The sequence below is a fragment of the Aphidius gifuensis genome, linkage group LG5 (assembly GCF_014905175.1).
Source record: "Aphidius gifuensis isolate YNYX2018 linkage group LG5, ASM1490517v1, whole genome shotgun sequence".
Classification (NCBI taxonomy): domain Eukaryota; kingdom Metazoa; phylum Arthropoda; class Insecta; order Hymenoptera; family Braconidae; genus Aphidius; species Aphidius gifuensis.
This window is the reverse complement of record NC_057792.1, coordinates 13,612,283-13,632,816: the sequence shown is the minus strand read 5'-3', so window position 1 is coordinate 13,632,816 and position 20,534 is coordinate 13,612,283. Positions and strand designations below refer to the sequence as shown.

At 30.4% G+C, this 20,534-nt stretch overlaps 2 protein-coding genes across 2 annotated transcripts; one reads left to right on the top strand and one right to left on the bottom strand.

Moving 5' to 3' along the window:
• Positions 1 to 3,642: 3,642 nt before the first annotated feature.
• LOC122856431 (trichohyalin-like) lies at positions 3,643 to 7,009 on the top strand. Its single transcript, XM_044158098.1, has 2 exons — positions 3,643 to 3,646; positions 6,390 to 7,009. Exons 1-2 carry the CDS (start codon positions 3,643 to 3,645, stop codon positions 7,007 to 7,009), a joined length of 624 nt encoding a protein of 207 aa, XP_044014033.1.
• Positions 7,010 to 8,978: 1,969 nt separating this feature from the next.
• Positions 8,979 to 10,333, bottom strand: LOC122856430. The gene is made up of 2 exons (XM_044158097.1): positions 10,167 to 10,333; positions 8,979 to 10,030 (listed from the first exon to the last, which is right to left on the bottom strand). Exons 1-2 carry the CDS (start codon positions 10,198 to 10,200, stop codon positions 8,979 to 8,981), a joined length of 1,086 nt encoding a protein of 361 aa, XP_044014032.1. The 5' UTR covers positions 10,201 to 10,333.
• Positions 10,334 to 20,534: the final 10,201 nt, after the last annotated feature.

Sequence of the window (20,534 nt, the reverse complement as noted above, 5' to 3'; positions counted from 1 at the left end):
ATGAACCCCCACTTTTTCAATTCAAACCGTGATCTGCTTATACATTTGTCGATACAAGATTGAAGCTGATTATGCACCAGCTGCTTGTCAAAATTACCTTTTGCAGGAAGTTGATTGATGTTCAATTGAATTTTTTTTTTTTCCACAACCAAATTGTCAATGAGCTCATCAGTGGCAAGGTGAGCACCACTATGTGGAAATTTCTCACGGCAATTTATATAATATAAGCAGAGCCGGGAAGTTCGTCTGTTATTTCAGCTTGCCGTAAATACCATGGCAACATGGTGAAATATAGTTTAAAAAAAAGACGATCTAAACCTCGTACATGGAAAAAATGGCCTCAAAAAATGGCCTTATTTTTTTTGGCTTTTTAAAAATGGCCCTTTAAAATAGCCTTATATTTTTGACCTCTTAAAAATGGCCTCAAAAATTGGCCAAAAAAGGCCAAAAACCAAAGAGGCCATTTTTTAAAGCCATTTTTAAGAAGCCAAAAAAAAAATAAGGCCATTTTTAAGAGGTCAAAAATATAAGGCCGTTTTAAAGGGCCATTTTTAAGAGGCCAAAAAAAATAAGGCCATTTTTTGAGGCCATTTTTTTTATGTACGAGGTTCTGATCGTCTTTTTTTTAAACTATATTTCACCATGTTATAATAACCAAGCTCAGAAATATCACCTTCACGAATAATATTGTCCATTACCTATGTTGTTATCGTTTCATAATCACGAACACTCATAATTGCAATAGCATATACTGCAATGGCCATGCATTGAGCATTTCATCGTGATTGTGGAAATTCATGACTTGCCTGACTACATGTTGCTGATCGATACAAAAAACCATTGGCATGGGAAGTTTGAACTTCCATTCTGTTACGTACAGGTACGGGCACTGGCTTCAATCTTTTATCTAGCAACTCTTCCTGCATTTTTTCTAATTTTTGGCATATTTTCATCACCAAAATCCCATTTAGAATTTTTGCAAGTGTATAAAGCATACATACAAACATATACACCGCAGTCCCAAAATTTTTTTTGCAGTGGTATGTTCTGTAAGTTAATTCAAATTTTATGTTCAACAAGTTGTCTACATTCGATTTGCTGGTAAATTTCTAATGATTTTTAAAATCATTAAAACTCACTTCAACATTCTTGATACTCCATCCTGATAAAGGAGTATGCGTTTTCGCATAATATTCATTACCCAGAAATTGCAAGATAGTCTATAAAGTACATGTAAATAAAAAGAAATTCGCAATCTCAAAAAAAAAAAAATTGATTGTGTACTTATACTTAATGAAATACTCACGTTTGAGATTTCCTGATTATGAAAACCTTGACTATCATAATACGATACAGATTTATCATGGAAATTCACAATACAAAGTGTCCAATGACCCGGTAAATGGATTGGAATGAGCATGTATTTTTTTGAAAAAATATCGACCTAAAAATTTTTGAATGATATAAGTATTATAAATAAATAAAATGTATTATAAAAATAATAAAGGCAGTGTATTAAATGCATTTTATTGATACGTTATTTGATTTTTATTTACTTACATATTTTATCCACTTCTTGGTTGCATGGTATGTTGAACATTGCAGCTTTTGAAAAAAAAGCTGTTCGTTGCATAAATTGACTCTGAGTCTGTTTGCATTATTAATTGCAAGTATATATTTATAATCTGCGAAAGAATATTATTTTCGATTAAAATTTGAATTGTGCTTACATAAAAATATATTATTGTTTTTTTTTATTATTTATATATAAAATAGTTTCAAAATATCATAGACTACATTCATACTTTGTCATTCAGCCACTTCATTGGTTCCAAAGATAATAAATCTTTTACTAAAAGATTCTCACTGCAAATAATTCCATTTTCTGTATTTTCAGGCTTTTTTAACGAATCCTAAAATAAAAAAATGGTTAAAAATTCCAATTTTATGATATTTTTAGTTCAAACTGGTAGAAAAAACCACGACAGTCTTTCAGCCAACATTGAAATAATAGTAAAATAATTTAGTTGATGATAATTAACTGAAAATAAATTACCATTTGAAATATTGAATAAAAATTATTAACAAACCATAACTGAAGTAAAAGATTCATTTTGAGGTTTCAAGTCTATTGAATTTGCATAATTATGATCATGTTTAAGGATTTTTAAAACTTCCTGGGGCCTGATACAAATTTCATCAGGTAAATGTAAGCGTGGCAGGTCATCTATTTCATGAATTTCAATCTCCATTTCTTTTTTCTACAAAATCGAAACAAATAATCTCGTAAATAAAAGAAAACTTTGTACTCTTGGATTTATTGAATTTATAGATTTAAAAAAAAAAAAAATACTGACCATTGAACTAATTTGAAAATTTTTTTCTGGGAATAAGTTTCTCCTTTTAAATGATTGATTTGAGTTACCTGGGTCATCATCAAGCTGATGTATTCCAAGTTTTAAGTTAAAATAAAATTCTTTTAGAATATTACTAATTTTATTTAATAACTTCTTATTAAATATTGTTTTGCAATTACTTCATTCATCATTGCTTCTGCAGTGTCTTCATTTTTTTCTTATTCTATTTCTGTATCACTATCAAAGTCTGAAGATTCTTTATCAGACAATAAAGAATCTATTGGTTCTTCATATAATCCAGCTGTATTTTTTCTTTGGATTTTTGTTAGCCCGAGGACATGTCGATTATAAGCTCTCGTTATCAATCGATCAATTTTTGAGCACATTTTATTCCATATTTCAGGAGTAACTTGAGCCAATGATTTTTGCCAAGTTTGTTTGTCACTGAATTGATGATTGAGTCAAGCTAATTCAATTGGATTGTATTGACAATGATAAGGTGGCAATCTTAAAATTTGGTAAGGTGTTTGATTAGCGACATAGTCATCAACGATAAATTTTTTTGTTATATTTTTTTTCAACATCGCACATAATCCGAGAAGCTGAGTTTCATTTGCTCCCTGAACATAAAATAAATAAATAAATGAATAAACAGATAAATGAATAAATAAATAAATAAATAAATCACCTCAAGTTTTATCTTAAAAACAGGATAGTTACCTGGACAGAATGATATTGTGCATTATCAAGTATTATAACAGAGGGTTCTTTCAAATTTGGCAACAATTGTTCAGTAAACCATTTTTGGATTTTTTCAGCATCCATGTCTCCATGATAATCATCAAATTTCTGTGGTTGCTTTCTGGTGCTGAGAATAAAATCAGCACCTGGTACAAATCCGTCCTTTCCACCAGCATGGAGAATTATAAACCTTGCTTCAAGATAAATGTTACGATGCGAGGAAGATTTTATTTTTTTGTTATTCCAATCTTTTGTTTTTCCACCAGATCCATTTCTAAAAATCCAAGTTTCATCCAAAAAATAAATATTTTTTCCTTTTTTTTTAGCTTCTATGTAACTCGAAAGAAATTGTATCCTTTTGATAGCATTCTCTTTCGTATTCATCGAATACCGTTGACCATTTTTTTGCTTCCATTTAAATCCCATTCTTCTCAAAAGTTTTATTAATACATCTTTTGCTCCATGGGATCGTATTTTTCTTGCTCTCTAATAACGGTAATAATGCTATGACTTTCAGAATTGACTGTTCATGTCGGGTAGATTCATGGGTATCATACTCTATGATACAGAATGATACAGTATGATACGGTATAATACAGCCCTCTAGCGGTGTTTCCACGCTATAGAAATCTCATGCAAGTTCTTGCAGCAAGATTTTGCACGAAAAAATAGAACATGTTTCATTCGCTGCGATAGTCTTGCAAAGCTTTTAAAAACTGATTTTCACCAAAATTCTAGTAATTATCTAGTGATGATAGATCTTGCAAGCATTTGTCTCCGTATAGTTGGTTGGCATGATTATGAAAAATAAAAAACTCACTGTAATGCACCGTAATGGCAGTGTAAGTTATGCTTCATGCGCAATAGACTTTCGCGCATACATATAGTAAATTTCAACCCATTCTTTAATTATTGAATATTAATTAAATTATGCATTCTCAAATTATGATAAGTATTCGTGTAACGTTTCCAAATCATTCCCAAACGATTTTATATCTCAGTTTGTCATTTTTCATAATCTTGCCAACGAAGTATACGGAGCTGGGCTTCTATATTTCTTTTTAAACCATTTTTAAAAAATAAGTCGTCTTTTTAGACTAATTTTAAAAACTTTTCAAACTATTTTTTTACCGCTAAAAAAATTGTAAAGTTAAAAAAAAAATTCTATTGAAGCAATGAACTTATGTAAAAATTGATATTTAAACAGTATACATTATTCCATCCAGAAGTACTGAAACTGTTGAATAGCGACTTATATTGAAAAAACAACAATAGAATAAGAATTATAAAATAAGAAGAATTTTATTACATATCAAGTTATTCTGAATTCTAAATACAAAATCTTATTCAATACTAACGACTGTCCGCATATTCGTAAATAATTTTTTTTAACTTGATGCTTTGTAACTTCATCTACATCTAGTTTGATTTTCTTTCGGCTTCTTGTTCTACCAGGAGTGACTAATATGGGGTTTGTTCTGCCTTGTTCTACATATTTGTTTATTGTTGAAGTGCTCCAATCTACAGCGATTCCTAACATCTCCCTATAATTTTATATCAAATAATTTATAATGAAGTTATAAATTTGGGCGATTTCTCCTTAGCACCTTTCTTTTGAGTGTTTATTTTTCTTTTTTTACTTCAATGCGCATGATCATACACATGCGCATATTATGCAAACAGAAGGAGAGAGCTTTCGCTGTTTTCTTTCATGAACTTAGTGTTTTGCTTGCTGTTTTTTTTTATATCAATAACTTTGCGCATCTGCGACTACACGTGTGCTGATGGAGATCATATCAGTGTTCTAGACACTAAGTTCATGAAAGAAAACAGCCACTGGCGTCAAACAATGGAAAGACCATGGGAAGTGCATGCGCAATTTGCGAACTCCGTGGCTTCATAATGGCAACTATTTTTCTAGTAATTAATGGATTCTAGTATCGAATCTAGTTTAAGGAACTTAAACAAATATCGGAAAAAATGTCAGAATAAAAAAATAAAAAAATTCACACTGGACACTGGTGCTCCTGATGATGTCAACAATGACATTGATGGAAGTAAAAAATAATTAATAATTACCAAAAATAATAATATGAATGTATTTATAATTTTATTCAATAATTGTTTCCGATAATAATAATTCAATTTATGATAATTAATTACGTTATAGAATGCAGCATTAGATGCACGTGTCTTGCCACATATAAATACATGATGATTATCATACAAAAATAACATAAAATTAAAATTCATTTTAATTTTGAAGAATTAGCACATCGAGTGGCAAGTAATTTGAACACGTTTTTTTTTAAGTGAACAAGTTACATTACACAATAATTTAGATCCAGATGGAGAATTATTTATATTTATTCAAGCTTTTTATGGACATATTTTATATGGAAGTCAAGATAATTGAATGAAATGGTAATACGATTTGGTTGTTGAATTTGAAGTGATTTTTAATAACAATATGTTCGTTAAGGTAGTTTGTTCTTTTTGTATGTAAAATTTAGAATCAAAAAAATATACCAAATTGTTACAGAATGAAATTGACAAGCTCTGACTAATAAGTTAATCAATTGATAAGATTGAAATAAGTCTTTTTATTCAGTCTTGTTAATTCAAGCTTGTCATAAAACTTGATATCAACACTATTGTTCATCATTAAAATCGAAACATATATCCATTAAGCTCAATTCCGAAAGCAACATTTTACAATAAAAAAACTCGAAGAATGATGTGAAAAAGAACAAAATTTTATGATATAAGGTGAATTATATTTATCAGAAATAAATATTGAGTTAAGTATCTTGCAAGCTTTAATATTTTTATTTTTATCGAAACATTTTTAAGAAAAATAAAATTACTAAATAAGAAAACTAAAAGTAAAAGAGGGTAATAATTATATAAACAACCTCTAATTCTATAGATAATAATAAAACTTACCATATATCTTTGCAGTCTCCTAAAGAAAGTCCTTCTGCAAGTATTTGATCGAGAAAGTTAAAAACACAACGAAAAATATCTTGAGCTTTGCGATTCACACTCCTTCCATACTTTGGATTACTAGCTTTATCTGATTTCATTTTTTTGAATCTTCTCGAACGAACTGGGGTTGAATCTAATTTCTTTTGTTCCATTTTTTAATATTTTTAATATTACCGAAATTACATTACAATATATAACAAGAATCTTAGCAAAAAACGGTAAGATATATTTATTTAAATCATCGATTTTATTAAAAAAAAAAAAGATTAAGGAAAATTAATTTTTAAAATTAATTTTTTATAGAAAGTGAAGAATGGTTGAGTGGGTTAGAAATAAATAGAAATAGTGAAATAACTGCATATGAGATACAAGAGCATAAAAAAATAAACGAAGCAGAAAGAAAAGAAAATCAAGTAGGAGTTGAAGAAATAGATAAAGAGATACATCAAGAAAGACCAGAACATGAAGAAGAAATAGAACAACAGGACGAAGTGAACCAAGAAGTTGATGAAGAGATAGATGGCGAAGTACATCAAGAAAGACCAAAACATGAAGATAAAATAGAACAAGAACAACACGAAGTAAGCCAAGAAGTTGATGAAGAGATAGATGGAAAAGTACATCAAGAAAGACCAGAACATGAAGAAGAAATAGAACAAGAACAACAAGACGAAGTAAACAAAGAAGTTGATGAAGAAATAGAACAACGAGAAAGGCGAGAAGAAGAAGTTAACCAAGAAAGAGCTGAAGAAATGATACAACAAGAATGTCCAGGTCAAAGAGCGAAAAACCAAGCGATAAGACAACAGGGAATTCCAAATCATGCTACAAACATGAATATTTTTACATCCCGAAATTTACAACTTGATAATGCTGCACTTCTGGATATTGAAAAGTGGTGGTTACAAAAACCCACCGTTTAAAGCATTATTTTAATAAAATTAATTTAGTTTTTATTTATTGATTGTTCATATGTATTTATATTTATATTTATTTTGATTCATTCATTTAATGAAATTCAAAAATTGAATTTATTTAAAAAAAACAGATAGTCAAGTTCCCCAAGGTGCACCCTAAGTGTTCCGTAGGATTTTTTTTTTTTTTTTTTGCTGTTTACAAAAATATTTTAAAAAAACAGTTTGTGACACTACATATCGTTGAATAAAAAAAAAAATAAACGACCGAAAAATATGAAAAAAATATCGTAGAGTCTACAGATGAAGCGTCGTCGATTAAAACATTGCCGGAATTGATCGGTCAATATTTGGAATTGGGCCATGTCCAAAAATGGGCATATTAAATCTAATACGGCTCCAAAATTGGAAAGAAATATGACGATTGATTTTGGCCAAAGAAAATAAAGGAAATGAGCATCGCACAAGCCAATTCAATTAAGGACTTCACGTTTTATCTCGAAATAACAAAAAGTCACAGAAAAGCGAAAACATAAGTGTCCTACGGAACACTAAAAATAATGATTCTAATAATTTGTTATTTTATAAACAAATTTTCTGGAATTGAATTTAGCTAAAGATGTTATTCTCACGCGCTATGAGCTTAACATATGCATAAAAAAAATTTTCAAATAGACTTCAGAATCCCCGGTAAATTCATAATTATTGTAATTGTTGATCAATTAATGTAGCCAAAGAAATTAACAGGTCAGTCACATACTTTTTTCAGCCATTGGTCGATAACTTTCAATTCCAATCAAGAGACTAACTATTCTCAATTTTGTCACAAGATAAAATAGAGCGCCAATTTTTTTATGTTTTCGGACTGCCATATTTAGAGTTATTTCCAACATGGAGACCTAGGCTTAAAAAAAAGCGTCTTCAAAAGATCTAGTGCTTTTCGAAAAATTTTTGTTCTGTGATCCATACTTTTTGAGGAAAAAAAAAATATGTCTTTTTTTTCAAATTTCGAGATTTTCATTCTAGATACGTTAAATTCAACCAGCTTCAATTGTTCATTCATGTGTTGTTGGTTGGTTTTTTTGTAAATAAATTTTATATAAATAAAACTTGTAAATAAATTAACCCAACTTCACTAATCAATTCAATAATTTGGTAACTGTTTACATGTAAACGACTTTTTTTTCTTTTATCTCTTTTTTTTTGTTCTCTTTATCTTTTTATTTACCGAAGTCATTCATCTGAGTCTCACATACGCTTCATGTTTATATGTGTTGGTCTCAACCTCGAAATTAACATTGGCAAGCTCAACTGTACTAAAAACAATATTCATTTTAGTAATGGCGCCCGAGTGACGTTTCGAGACCAGTATAGTAGACCGCGCCCCTCTACCATTTTTCGCTGAATTTTATTCATATTTTGAAAACATACGAAAGAAGTTCATCAAACAATTAAAACTAAATTATATGCAACAAACAATAAATATTACTCAAGTCAATTCATGAAACAAATTTTTGAATACTTGTTATCGTAGTACCCTTTGTAGTCTGGGATAATTTTGAAACGCTTGGCAAGTGAGATTCGTGGATCATGAAGTCTAAACGTAATCAATATGCTCAAGTTTATATACGTGAAGTAGAACCATACATAAAATCTGATTTCCTAAATCTTGCTGGAAATTATGGTTCCCTGATGATCATCCGACGGACTCATTTCCTACGGACAGTCCTCCTACCAACATACACCCCACGGATCCACACCCGACCAGACTCTCTTCCCACGGACATTCACCCCACGCGACACACACCCCACAGACACACAATTTAAAAATATAATAAATAAACCAATAAATAAATAATCTATAAAATAATTTATTAAACAGTATTTAAATTTTTATACAACGACTTTAAATACAAAACAATATAACTTAAATTTTAATATTCAAAGCAACAGCTCTTAATAAACATTATTGAAATTTTTATATAACTTTAAGACGTTTATCAACTTCGGCATGGCGACGTTTTTTATATGGGCTAATATCACGTTGCACATCAATCTGAGCCAAGAAAATCTCAGTTTGAGATTGCTCATCTTTTAAACAATTTATAAATTCACCCTTAGATGAATGAGCACTTGAAAATAATTTATTGAATGAACTATGCCAACCTTCAACGGAATTATTAGTACGTGAATCATTATTAACAACACGCTCATAACAATTCCATAATTTCAATTCAAATAATGCTTTACGTTTGCCACGTGCATTTACAACGCCTAACCAAGTGTTTTTAAAATAGCTTAAGAATGTATTCAAAACCGCTAAATTATCAACAAAAAATATTGATTTTGAAAGCATATCAAATGCAAAATCAACATCATTACAAGGCACAAAAGCTAACGCAGCTAACATCCGAATGCCAGTTGAGAAATTAATATCAGTATTATATAATACAGCTAGCCCATCATTTTGTACATTACGATATAAGCATTGATTTAAATGAAAATTACATCCACTAACAATTGCATTTGGAAATATATCATGTACGGCTTTAATGAAAGCACTTTCAAAATCAATAATTATTTTATCAAGTTTAATTTCAGGTTTATATTCTAATAAAGCATTTAAAACATTTATATAAGTCGAGTAACGACGATTGGGCATTAGAATATAAACTAACGGTAGAGTTTTACCGCATTGACTTAAACCATGTATCGAATATAACTGAGCAAAAATACTAGGTACACAAAAAAAAGTACCATCATACAATATAGTTGAACATTTAGCTAAATAATTCAAATTTTTTTCGCATGAGAAAATTAAAAATCTATTCTTGCCACCACTATCATGTAATAAAAATTGATCACCCTTCCACGTTTCTTTAAATTCATCTGGCAATATCAAGTCTTCACGACATTTTGGAGTGGCCAAAAATGGACGAGTAGTATGACGTATACGTTGCACCCGACGACGCATAGACTCAACACGAGGTAGCGATGCAGCAACTGAAGATGAAACATTTGCCATGCAACCTGAAACAACAGCCTTGGTGCAATCAGATGATTTTGTTGCACGAACACGCATTTCAAATGTATAACTACATAAATCTATAATTAAATAATCAATTATCCATAAAAATATATATATATTTATAATAGGAATACTCACGTTCAATATTATGTACACACTCGTGTACACACATGTATACAATTATTACACAAATAATAATTATTATTAACTGTTGTTAATTATTATTGATAAATTTATATATTTTATTGTTACAATAATGACACAAAATCACGATAAAAGATGTCTAACAATGACAATGGTCTGCAATGGTCACACCTAAAATGAACTAAACGCAAACGCTAAATGAAGCAAGCAACGCGTAGTAATACACTAGAACCCCGCACTATATCTCATAAAACGATATACTAACGAAATAAAGATGACCGCGCAACGCAGCAAACAATTTTAATACGCTTTGAAAAAAACGCTCAAAAAAAAAAAAAAAATATATATATAGTGTCTGTGAGGAGAAAGTCGTCGTCGGCTGAGAGTCCGTAAATTCTAAGGCAGGTGGGGTGACAGTCCGTCGGTACAATATCAATGGGAACACCGTCGTGGGGAGAAAGTCCGTAGGAATTACGTCTCGGTACCGAAATTATGAAACAACACAACGCAAGGGGGACAAAAACAAGGCTGTCTTGATAATGCTGGCAAATTTGGAAAGGAAAAATTCGATCTAGAAAAGCACTACTCAAAAAACCTTTTGTTAAGAGTCTAATGAAAAATATAAACAAAGTTAATATTGAAGGTAATGGAGGAATTTTGAATGAAGATTCTATCGACAAAAAAATTGATGATGAAATGTTAAATAATGGTTTTGTTGACATCAAAATTGATAATAATATGTTAAATGTTTTTATTGAGAGTGCAATGAAACATGTTCAAACATTCTCAGGGCGTTCTGAAGTACAACGACCATGTTTAGAAGCGGCCGTCTCTACAGCATATGAGCATATATATTTGTAGATCGACAGAGCTCTTCAGTGGCATTCCAGATCGTCAAAATCACTTGCATTCAAAACTTTTCAGTTGAGTCTTATTGTTCTAGTGACCCAAATAAAAAAGCTGAAAAGGTATTTATCCTACGAAGAGACAAACTTATCCGTGATATTTTTCAAGTGCTCGAAATCACAGATATTCTTTTTATTCAAATGATAAACTTTTTGTTAAACTTTGTAACCGATTTTCTGACCTGCACGGAGAGAACTATCGGCCAAGGTTAACAACGAAAATTTCTCACCATCCTCTTCTGAATCACCGGGGGGAGCCATGTTGGTTATCTCGGAAGCCACCAGCCGTAAGAGTAACGAAAACGAAACACGGGAACCTAACTCAGTCTTAGAAATGGTGGAGGTACTGAGGTAACTAAACCTGAAGGAACTATTGTGAACACACACGATTATGTGTGGTGATAGTTCAACCATCACATACACATTGCGTAGTGAGAATATAATAATTATTATAGCGTGATCATTAGTATTAGTCTGTCATTGGAAATTCAGACAGAGTTTTACCAGGACATAACTTCTGATACCTAGAGCCTTTACGAGAAGGTAGTGATCGGTCGAGAGCCAGACAAGTTGTGTCGTTTTACGACGACGTTGAGTGCTCAGCTGCTGTGAGCTTTAACCCCACTCAAGTAGTAAAGCAAGGCGGATCCTGGGACAGTTTGATATCACTTTGGTCTAATTAAACCTCCACCAGGCTCCGATTAAATTCCCCCTCTATGTTTGTATGTCAGCCATTTTGAGGTCGACCATTTTGTATATCGGTAACGTAGGGAGTTGGTTCATCTGCATATTTGAATTTGAATTTTTGAGTTACCAGATTTGAATTTTACTCATTCTATATGTCAGCCATTTTGTTCATCGATAATGTAGTAAGTTACTATATCTACATGTTTGAAATATCGGCCATTTTGAATATAATTAAAATTGAAAAACTCAATTATTATTTTTAATTCAAAATAGATAAATGGTCTTAAAATTTTGTTTTTCTCACAGTAGAGATTTTGTCATTCAAGCAAGATGGCTGTAGATGTTTTCGGTCGACAACTTTAAATAAATGAAAATTTAAAACGATAAAAAAATTGTGTTAGAATGTATATTTATTTCTTTTTTTAATATCTGAATTATAAAATAAATTCTCTCTGGAGAACTTACATACGTCAGACATGGATCAAACCATTATGGATTCGACAAACAAAAAAAAAAAAAAAAAAACATTGAAATGCTTAATTAAGGAGTAAATGTATAAATAATGTTAATAAATATATCTATATCAAATACAACAAATTGTGTCTCATTTCCATTTATTTTTTTCCTTCATATTATGTTAATTTCTGAATACTTGCGCTGATAGGCTTATACTCTATACTACGATCATGTAGAATTAAACAATAAGCACTTGTTGCTAAAGGAAAGTTTTCCTTGGATTCAAATTCCAGTCGAACATCAACTGGTCCATATTTTGTTATTTCATTTTGTCTGCTGCAATCGATGACAATTGATGGTGATTTTTCCAAAAATAATTTTTTTTATTTTGCATAATTTATTTCTTTATCATAAAATATACCACTAAAGTCCTTAAACATTTTATATAAAATTGAAAATTAATTTTTTTCTAATATCAAGGTTTGAATTAGCATATGGATATGACACTGAATTGAGAAAAAGCTTGACGTCTCGAATATTGCAATGCTCAAAAAAGGCAGAGTTCTCATTCCATTTATTCTTTTTATTGCACTGAAAAGCTAGAATAATTAATCTAGGCTTTTCTAGCTGCGTACTTGTTTGTATTGACCATACATGCTTAGTAGTTGGAGGTAAAATTGGCTATTCAAAAAGACACCATGCTCGAAAACACATTGAAATTGGCGGATCTCGTTGAATAAATTCCATCATATCAATTTTTTTCTTATCAGATAATTTAACATATGGTACTAGCCGCTCAATCTTGTTTATTGGAGATTTCAAATCTTTTTTTTCTGACCCACCAATTCCAATACATGCATTCATATCACTTCTTAAGCGAATTAATATCAATTCAAAGTATCTATCAGTATAAGTTAATGATATATCATCGCTAGTACCAAGCCAACCAGCATTCTCTAAATTTTATTCTGGATTTACTGACAGATAATTTCGCAAAGTGCTTGTCGTGCCAGTATTTTTACTCCTATCAATCTCAACACCATTCATTTCATATCTTATTTCATCAAAAAGATGAAGTATACCATTATTCACAATTTTAGTAGTCAAAGCTGCTGCCTCACTACCATCATTTTTTTCGGTCACTCATCTTCCAGAATTGTGCAATGAAGATGGTAAAATGAAAATATCCTGATTGTGTATGTTGATTCTAATTTCATCACTGTTTCCAAATGTTGTTGAACCATGATGTGCATGGATCTCATAGTGAGATATTGATGAAACAAATTTAATTGGTGTGTTCGCGCAATTTAAACAAGACACTTTTACCCAGACCCAACTCCAATAGCTTTCTTTTTTTTTCACCGCTTAAAAGCCGAGACTTTTCAGAAACTGGACACTCTGTGGTGTTAATGTTTTCAATGCTCGATGCTGACTGATTAGTGGTGGATTGTATTGAATCCTTTTATATGATGAGCCAACTTTTCGATTATAGACGATTCCCATTAATGTGATTTAATGTGTTATCTCACAGTAATTGTTTCACCACGGAAGTCAACCAGATCGCCGTTTTGATCAACAATTTTTATTGGCACGTGATCAATTGTTCTTACTGATACTGGCAAATAGATAATATCTCCAATAATTTTATAGCCTGGTGGCACAGTTGGAAAAAACTCATGGATTGTACGCACTTTTTTATTATTAATGAAAGCACCAGTAGTAATATTGCACTTAATTCTTATTGAATTCACTTTTATAATGTTTATTCGCAAAACGGATATGTGCACAATACTTGACTCCAAGATACGTGGAGTAAATCCCAACAGTTTTGCAATTGTATCAGATGATCGAAAATCAATGTCTTTAGCCCTTTGTATATGACTGTGTAATGTATTTGTATTGCCCCAAAGCTGAATAGAGTATGGCTTAAAAAATTCAGCAAGAGCATCAATTTCATAACTTCCTTCAGGTATCTCAATCCAATCATCAGACGTTGAAAAATATATTTTGTTATTTTCTGATGTAATATTTAGTATCGTGTTTAATGTCAAAAAAGTCGCTAGGCCAAGCGAGTAATTTTTTTGTGGCGATAATTCAATCCTTGGAAAATATCAAGCAACTGACGAGTTGCCAGATAAACTTAGTGTAAATTCATCATGCATGCTCACTGATAAAATGAAGACTGATTATAATTAACGAAAATTATGCCTTTTATAGGCAGTCTGCTAAGAACTGAAGACACAAATGACCACAATTCCATGTATTCCAATTTTATAGTGATGATGCTGCCAACATTTAAATATTCAACGAGCTCTGTCGGGGGCTGGAGATTTCCAAAGCCATCAAAATAAATCGCATGATTTTTATTGACTTTTTTATATGCAGTCCAAGGATTTTCATCATCATCGAGATTTATTATACCCGTTTCCCGATGCAAAGATTTTATTGGTAGATTATTTCTCATAAAAACCCCACGAAAATTTTTTATTTTCAATTGCTCTGCAAATTTCACCAGATCCCAATCAGTCAACGCTCGACGTGGCAGCATTTCTACAAGTTTTTTGGAGACAAAAAAAATCCTGCCGCATTTTTATATGGTCTCATATATAGGCCTTTACCGAGTGCTATTGAGTCAATAGCTTTATTATGTCTTTTGCTATCTTCCAATTGTTTTTTTGCGGAATTCGCATCATTTATTGTCTTTACAACACCAGAAGCGCCACCAACTATCCCACTGATGGTGCTGAGTGCTGTTAAAATTGGGATTAATAATGGTAGAGCACCACCTATCTTAGTTGGTATTGGTATAATTCGTGGTACTTGAATATTTGATTTTCCCCAGACTTCTTCATCTTAACTTTTGTTGTTTGTAATGCTGATTTAATATTCATATGATTATCATTTACATAATGCATTGCATTTTTGGCGGCTTGAATAATTTTTTTCAACGGCAATTTTTTTTTTCTTTTTTTTTTCTTTCTTTTTATTACTGGCTTTGGAGTTTTTGAATTTTTCATACTCATACCAAGTTTAGATTTTATTTTCAAGGTGCCAGCCACAAGGGCAGCTGCTCAGAATCACGCAAAGTATTCTGTCTGCCATATTCCTTGCATACATATCATTAGGACTTTCTGCGTACGCAATATATCTTTACAAAATTTATCGAGTGGATAGATGCCTTGATCACCACGAGCCAGACGTTTTTTCATTTTTGTCCCAGGTCCGGCAAATGAATATCCAGAAATATGGAGTTCAACTGGCAATTTATTTATAATTTTATTTGATAATCCTCCACCAGCCGTATGGTTTTTCTTTTTTTTCTTGGGATTTTTATTTTTTTTTACTTTTTTATTTTTAAACTCAAAGTTGCCTGTTTTTTTGGCGTTTTTCGATGTGCATTTAGCTATGGCTCAACTGATAGTAAACGATGGGAAATATAAGGGGTGCTGTACAATTTGATTTTGTTTAGTATGAGCCATGATGGAGTTCAAGACGCAAGCAAAAAAACTGCCAATCATAAATTTCGATATAATTACATCACAAAGTGGTGCTGGGGTAAATATTAAAAAACGTCATGGTGATTTATTGCCGAATACAATAAAATCAATTATTTGCGGACCATCAAATACAGGGAAAACTAATTGTCTCCTGAGTTTGTTAATCGATGAAAATGGTTTGCGCTTTGAAAACATATATATTTACTCAAAGTCATTTGATCAACCTGAATATTAATATCTTGAAAACTCTTGGAAGCATTGAATGGGATCAATTACTAGCCATTTTCTGACAATGAGCAAGTTGTACCAGTTCATGAGGCGAAGCCAAATTCCATATTTATTTTTGATGATGTTGCAATGGAAAAACAAAATAATATTCGAGCATATTTTTGTCAAAGAAGGAATAAAAATGTTGACAGTTTTTATAAAAACCAGTCATACGCTTATATACCAAAACATTTGGTTCGAGATAATGTGAATTTCCTCATTTTATTCAACTAAGATGAGATGAACTTGCGGCATGTATATATAATGATCATGTGAACACTGACATGACATTCGAAAAATTTAAAACCATGTGCTTGAAATGCTGGAAAGATAATTATGGGTTTATTAGTATTGATAAAGATAGTGAAATAGATTCTGGACGATACAGAATAAATTTTGATACATTTATTACTATTGATGCATAAAACAAATAATGTATCATACTTATGAGTGGAAAATAGTGAGCAGATCAGTTTACGACACCAAGAGTGCAAGATGCCTCTGACTAGAGAAAACCTTGTGGAAGAATCTAATATTTTAAGTGAATTAGAAAAAGTTCGAAAAGTAATACAACAAAAACATAAATTATTAAAATATAATCAAGATACTTTAGAGCAGTCATCGATTAATTATTTTAAGCCACTGCTGACACCACTCAAACAGATTAGTGATAAAGTTTCAAATTCAAAAAACATTGAGGCATCAAAAGATTTCAATTTTGATGAGGAAAATGAAGATAACAAAATTGATGAAAATAGCAAAATTTTCGATGATACTTTAATAAATGTGGAAGAAGAAGAAAATAGTGCAAAAAAAGTCATAGAAAAAAATAATATTACAAGTATCAATGATGATGATAGCTTGGTGAATCATTATCTTAACACCATCGATACAATAGCATGGGATAAAGATTTTGGAGTGAGAAAATTCAGGTCCTACTATAAAATTGGTTCTGCTGAAGTTTCTTTTAAAGACAATTGTGTATATATTGATAACAATTTCTATGAAATGACACCAGGAATAATGGAATTATTATTCATGAAAAGTCCGAATAAAAATCAAGTGACAGATATTGACAAAAATAATTATGCTAATATTATCATAAATACAAATGGTCATCTAAAACACTATGAACCACTCGGATCTATCAGAAATCCAGCTTCATCAAAATTTATGAAATATATTTCACCACATATTACTGAGCATCATGGTGCTGGTCTTTTGCCTACAACTATGAGTCTCCAGAGCACAAGAAATATTCCACAACTATATTATGTGTGGTGGAATGATCCTGAAGAACTTGTCGAACGCCTGCGATTACTGGTTGCTTCACGGGCAGTTGGAAACTCCAGCCACAATAATGAAATCATATCAATTATTGAGATATTGCGAGAAGCTGGTTTCATATATTAAGAAAAATGCATCATAATAATTAGTTGTTGCATATCATCAGTTGATGTAACATAGCAAAGTATAAATGGAGCCATTCCAGCTGCTGAAAATAATGGTTATAAATACATATTGACTGTAATTGACAATTTATCCAAATTTGCATGGGCTGTAGCTGTGAAAAATAAAAGTGCAATCGAAGTTACAAAAGCAAAAGCAAAGAGGATCTTAAAACTTGGCCGCATTCCAAAAAATTTGCATGTAGATGATGGAAAAGAATTTAAAAATTCAACATTCGATGAATTGTTAAAACAATATAAAATAGATATGTATTCTACATTCATACACTTGGAGGCATAAATTATTAAGCGTTTATTTAATTATAATCGCACATTGAAACGTATCATGTAAATAAAATTCAGTTTTCAAGGTACATACAAGTGGGGATGAATACCACCATCTCTTCTAGAGGAATATAACAAGAGAAAACATCGAACAATTGGCATAAAGCCTGCTGACGTGACTCCACATCATGCTGGCAAATTAAAACAACGTTATGATACTTTATATGCCGACTACCAACATATGCAAAAATTTAGATTAAATGATTTCGTTCGAATATCAAAATATAAGGATGTTTTTGAAAAAGGATATATACCAAATTATACTAATGAAATATTTAAAGATGTAAAAATCAACAATACCAATCCAGTAACATACATGTTAAAAGATTATCAAAAAACCCTATAGAAGGATGTTTTTATGAGGAAGAATTGCATTCTGTCAAACATCCAAATATTTATTTGATTGAAAAAGTAATAAAAAAGCATGGTAATAAATTATATGTAAAATTATTGGGTTTTGATAATACTTATAATCAATGGATAAATAAAGCAGACTTATAAAATAACAAAAAATGATGAAACAGTTGCTGAAGGAACTGTGCCTGCCCTGAGGGGGGAATTTTTATTTCTTTATTGAAATTCGTGATTACAAATTTATTTTATTCTCTATTGTTACAATGATTACTGTTACAACTAAAAATTATTCATCATTTTGTTTGTTCCTTTTATATTTTCTTTAGTAAATTTAGTATCTTTACTTGGTTTATTGAATTTTTTTTGATCAAATTTTATTTTACTTCATAATTACTGTCGTATGCTAATGTTATTGTTCTTTAATAACCATCGTGTCATTGCATATGTATCGCACCACGTATCCAAATATACCACGATAATTTCACAGGGGTTGTAAGGCCTTATGTTTGATACAGGGCTATCAAAGGATGTGGAGGATAGGTTGTAACTTGAAATAATAGGAATAACACTTTAAATAAATCCAAACACTGTGGTTTAAATTCTAATAATATATTCACTTTATTATTTCACTAAAATTATAATTAATTGTATTGTATATTGTATATTGAGTTGACTCTAAAAAGTGTTGTCGTGGACAGACACTACTATTTTATATTGTAAGTATAAAGAAATCCCGTTGTACGCGAATCAATATTAATCAGAGATGTTACGTAAACGAGTGTTGAAGAGCAACTGATTTCTCAGTTTGTTGAAAATTGTTAAGTCCAAAAAATGGGTGTGTACTTAGTTAAAAAATTAGTTTTAATTGGTCAAAAATTAGTTCAAGAGAGGGTAAAAAACTAGGTGTAGGTGGTGGGATTTTTAGACATAAAATTGGGCCTTGTGTGGTCCAAAGGGTGACATAAAAAATACCATGTGTAAACAAAAAATATAGATTTTACGACCGGAAAGTCCAAGACGTTTTCATGATATTAGTTTATTTTAAAAAGTTATAAATTTACTTTTTATTGTCGATTTTACGATCATTCTGTGTATCGAAAATACGTTAGTGCAGTTGTTTGACAGATGTGAGATTTTCTCTAATTCTTGACAAATAATGTTTTAAAAAATATGTTATAATAGTACCAAAGAGAAACTTGAGTTTATGGTTTTATTTGTTACGTGATTTTTACTCAAAAAATCTATGCATGAGTTGACCATGTGTGGGAATATTCGAGTTTGTAAAAAGCTATTAAAAAGTACATAAATTAAATCGTTGTTTAAAATATTTTAGAAAAAATATAAACCAAAATTGTTAGTCATATGTTATTTGAAATTGTATAATCTCGTGATCTAGCCATAAAAAACAGAGTAATTTTTAAAACTTATTAACTTATCGTATTTTGTTCAAAAAATAAAAAGAATAAAAATCTGGTCAGTCTAGGACCGACAGACATGTGGTTCGACCCGGAACAGCATATATAAATTCTACTTCGTTTATTGCTATTATAACTGCGGTGATATCTATATAATAACATTATCAGCATTGAAAAATTTTTTTTTTTTTTTTTTTTTTGCTAAAATAATTTTACCTGTACATGTATTATTTGGTAGATGATTTCTTGTATTTTTTCAATTCGAAATTAATCTTTATTACATTTTTATTTTTCTCATCGTCTTCGAATTTTATATTAGCCTCTGTTTATTATCTCCTGTTTATTAACTTTTCTCACTATTCCTTCAGTGATCATATATATTTTGGTCAACTTGAATATTTAATAATTTGTCATATGTTAATAATTTTCCTTTTCATTTTATACATTTTATTGGTAACGGTACCTCAATCAATCCATGATCTTTATTTGCAGCTTCTTCAAAAAAAAAAATACATCTTTTTTTGTCACTCTCATCACATATATCCATTGTAAATTTTTTACCAGTTCCTCGTTCGTTTTTCCATTCCTTTATTTCACTTTGGTTTATAATTCGTGCTCGAATTGTATCACTGTATTGAATTTTTGATTTAATTTTTTTTGTAAATTATATTCATTTCTAATTTTTGACTTACCATATTGTGATTAATTTTAAATCTGTTATTTTTTAAATTTTCTTTCTCATCAATGTATTTTTTGTTATTTTTTTATCACTCATTTTTATTTTTTTTTCTTTATTTTTGGATTGTTCCCTTCTTGTTTTCTTTTACCCATTTCGATTTTATTGGTATCTGTTCTCAAATTGGTTAAAAATGATGGATGTTTTTTTTTTTTTCTATTGATGATGTGATGTTGTTGCATTAATTTTGTTTTTATTTTAATGTCATTAATTTTTGGTTATGATATATTGTTTTTAATTTGACTGGAATTG

Coding starts and splice junctions, on each gene's coding strand:
- LOC122856430 (XM_044158097.1), bottom strand. CDS start 10,200: ATGTGTGTACACGAGTGTGTACATAATATTGAAC. Junction 10,031..10,166: donor GTGTGTACATAATATTGAAC/GTGAGTATTCCT, acceptor CTGTTGTTTCAG/GTTGCATGGCAAATGTTTCA.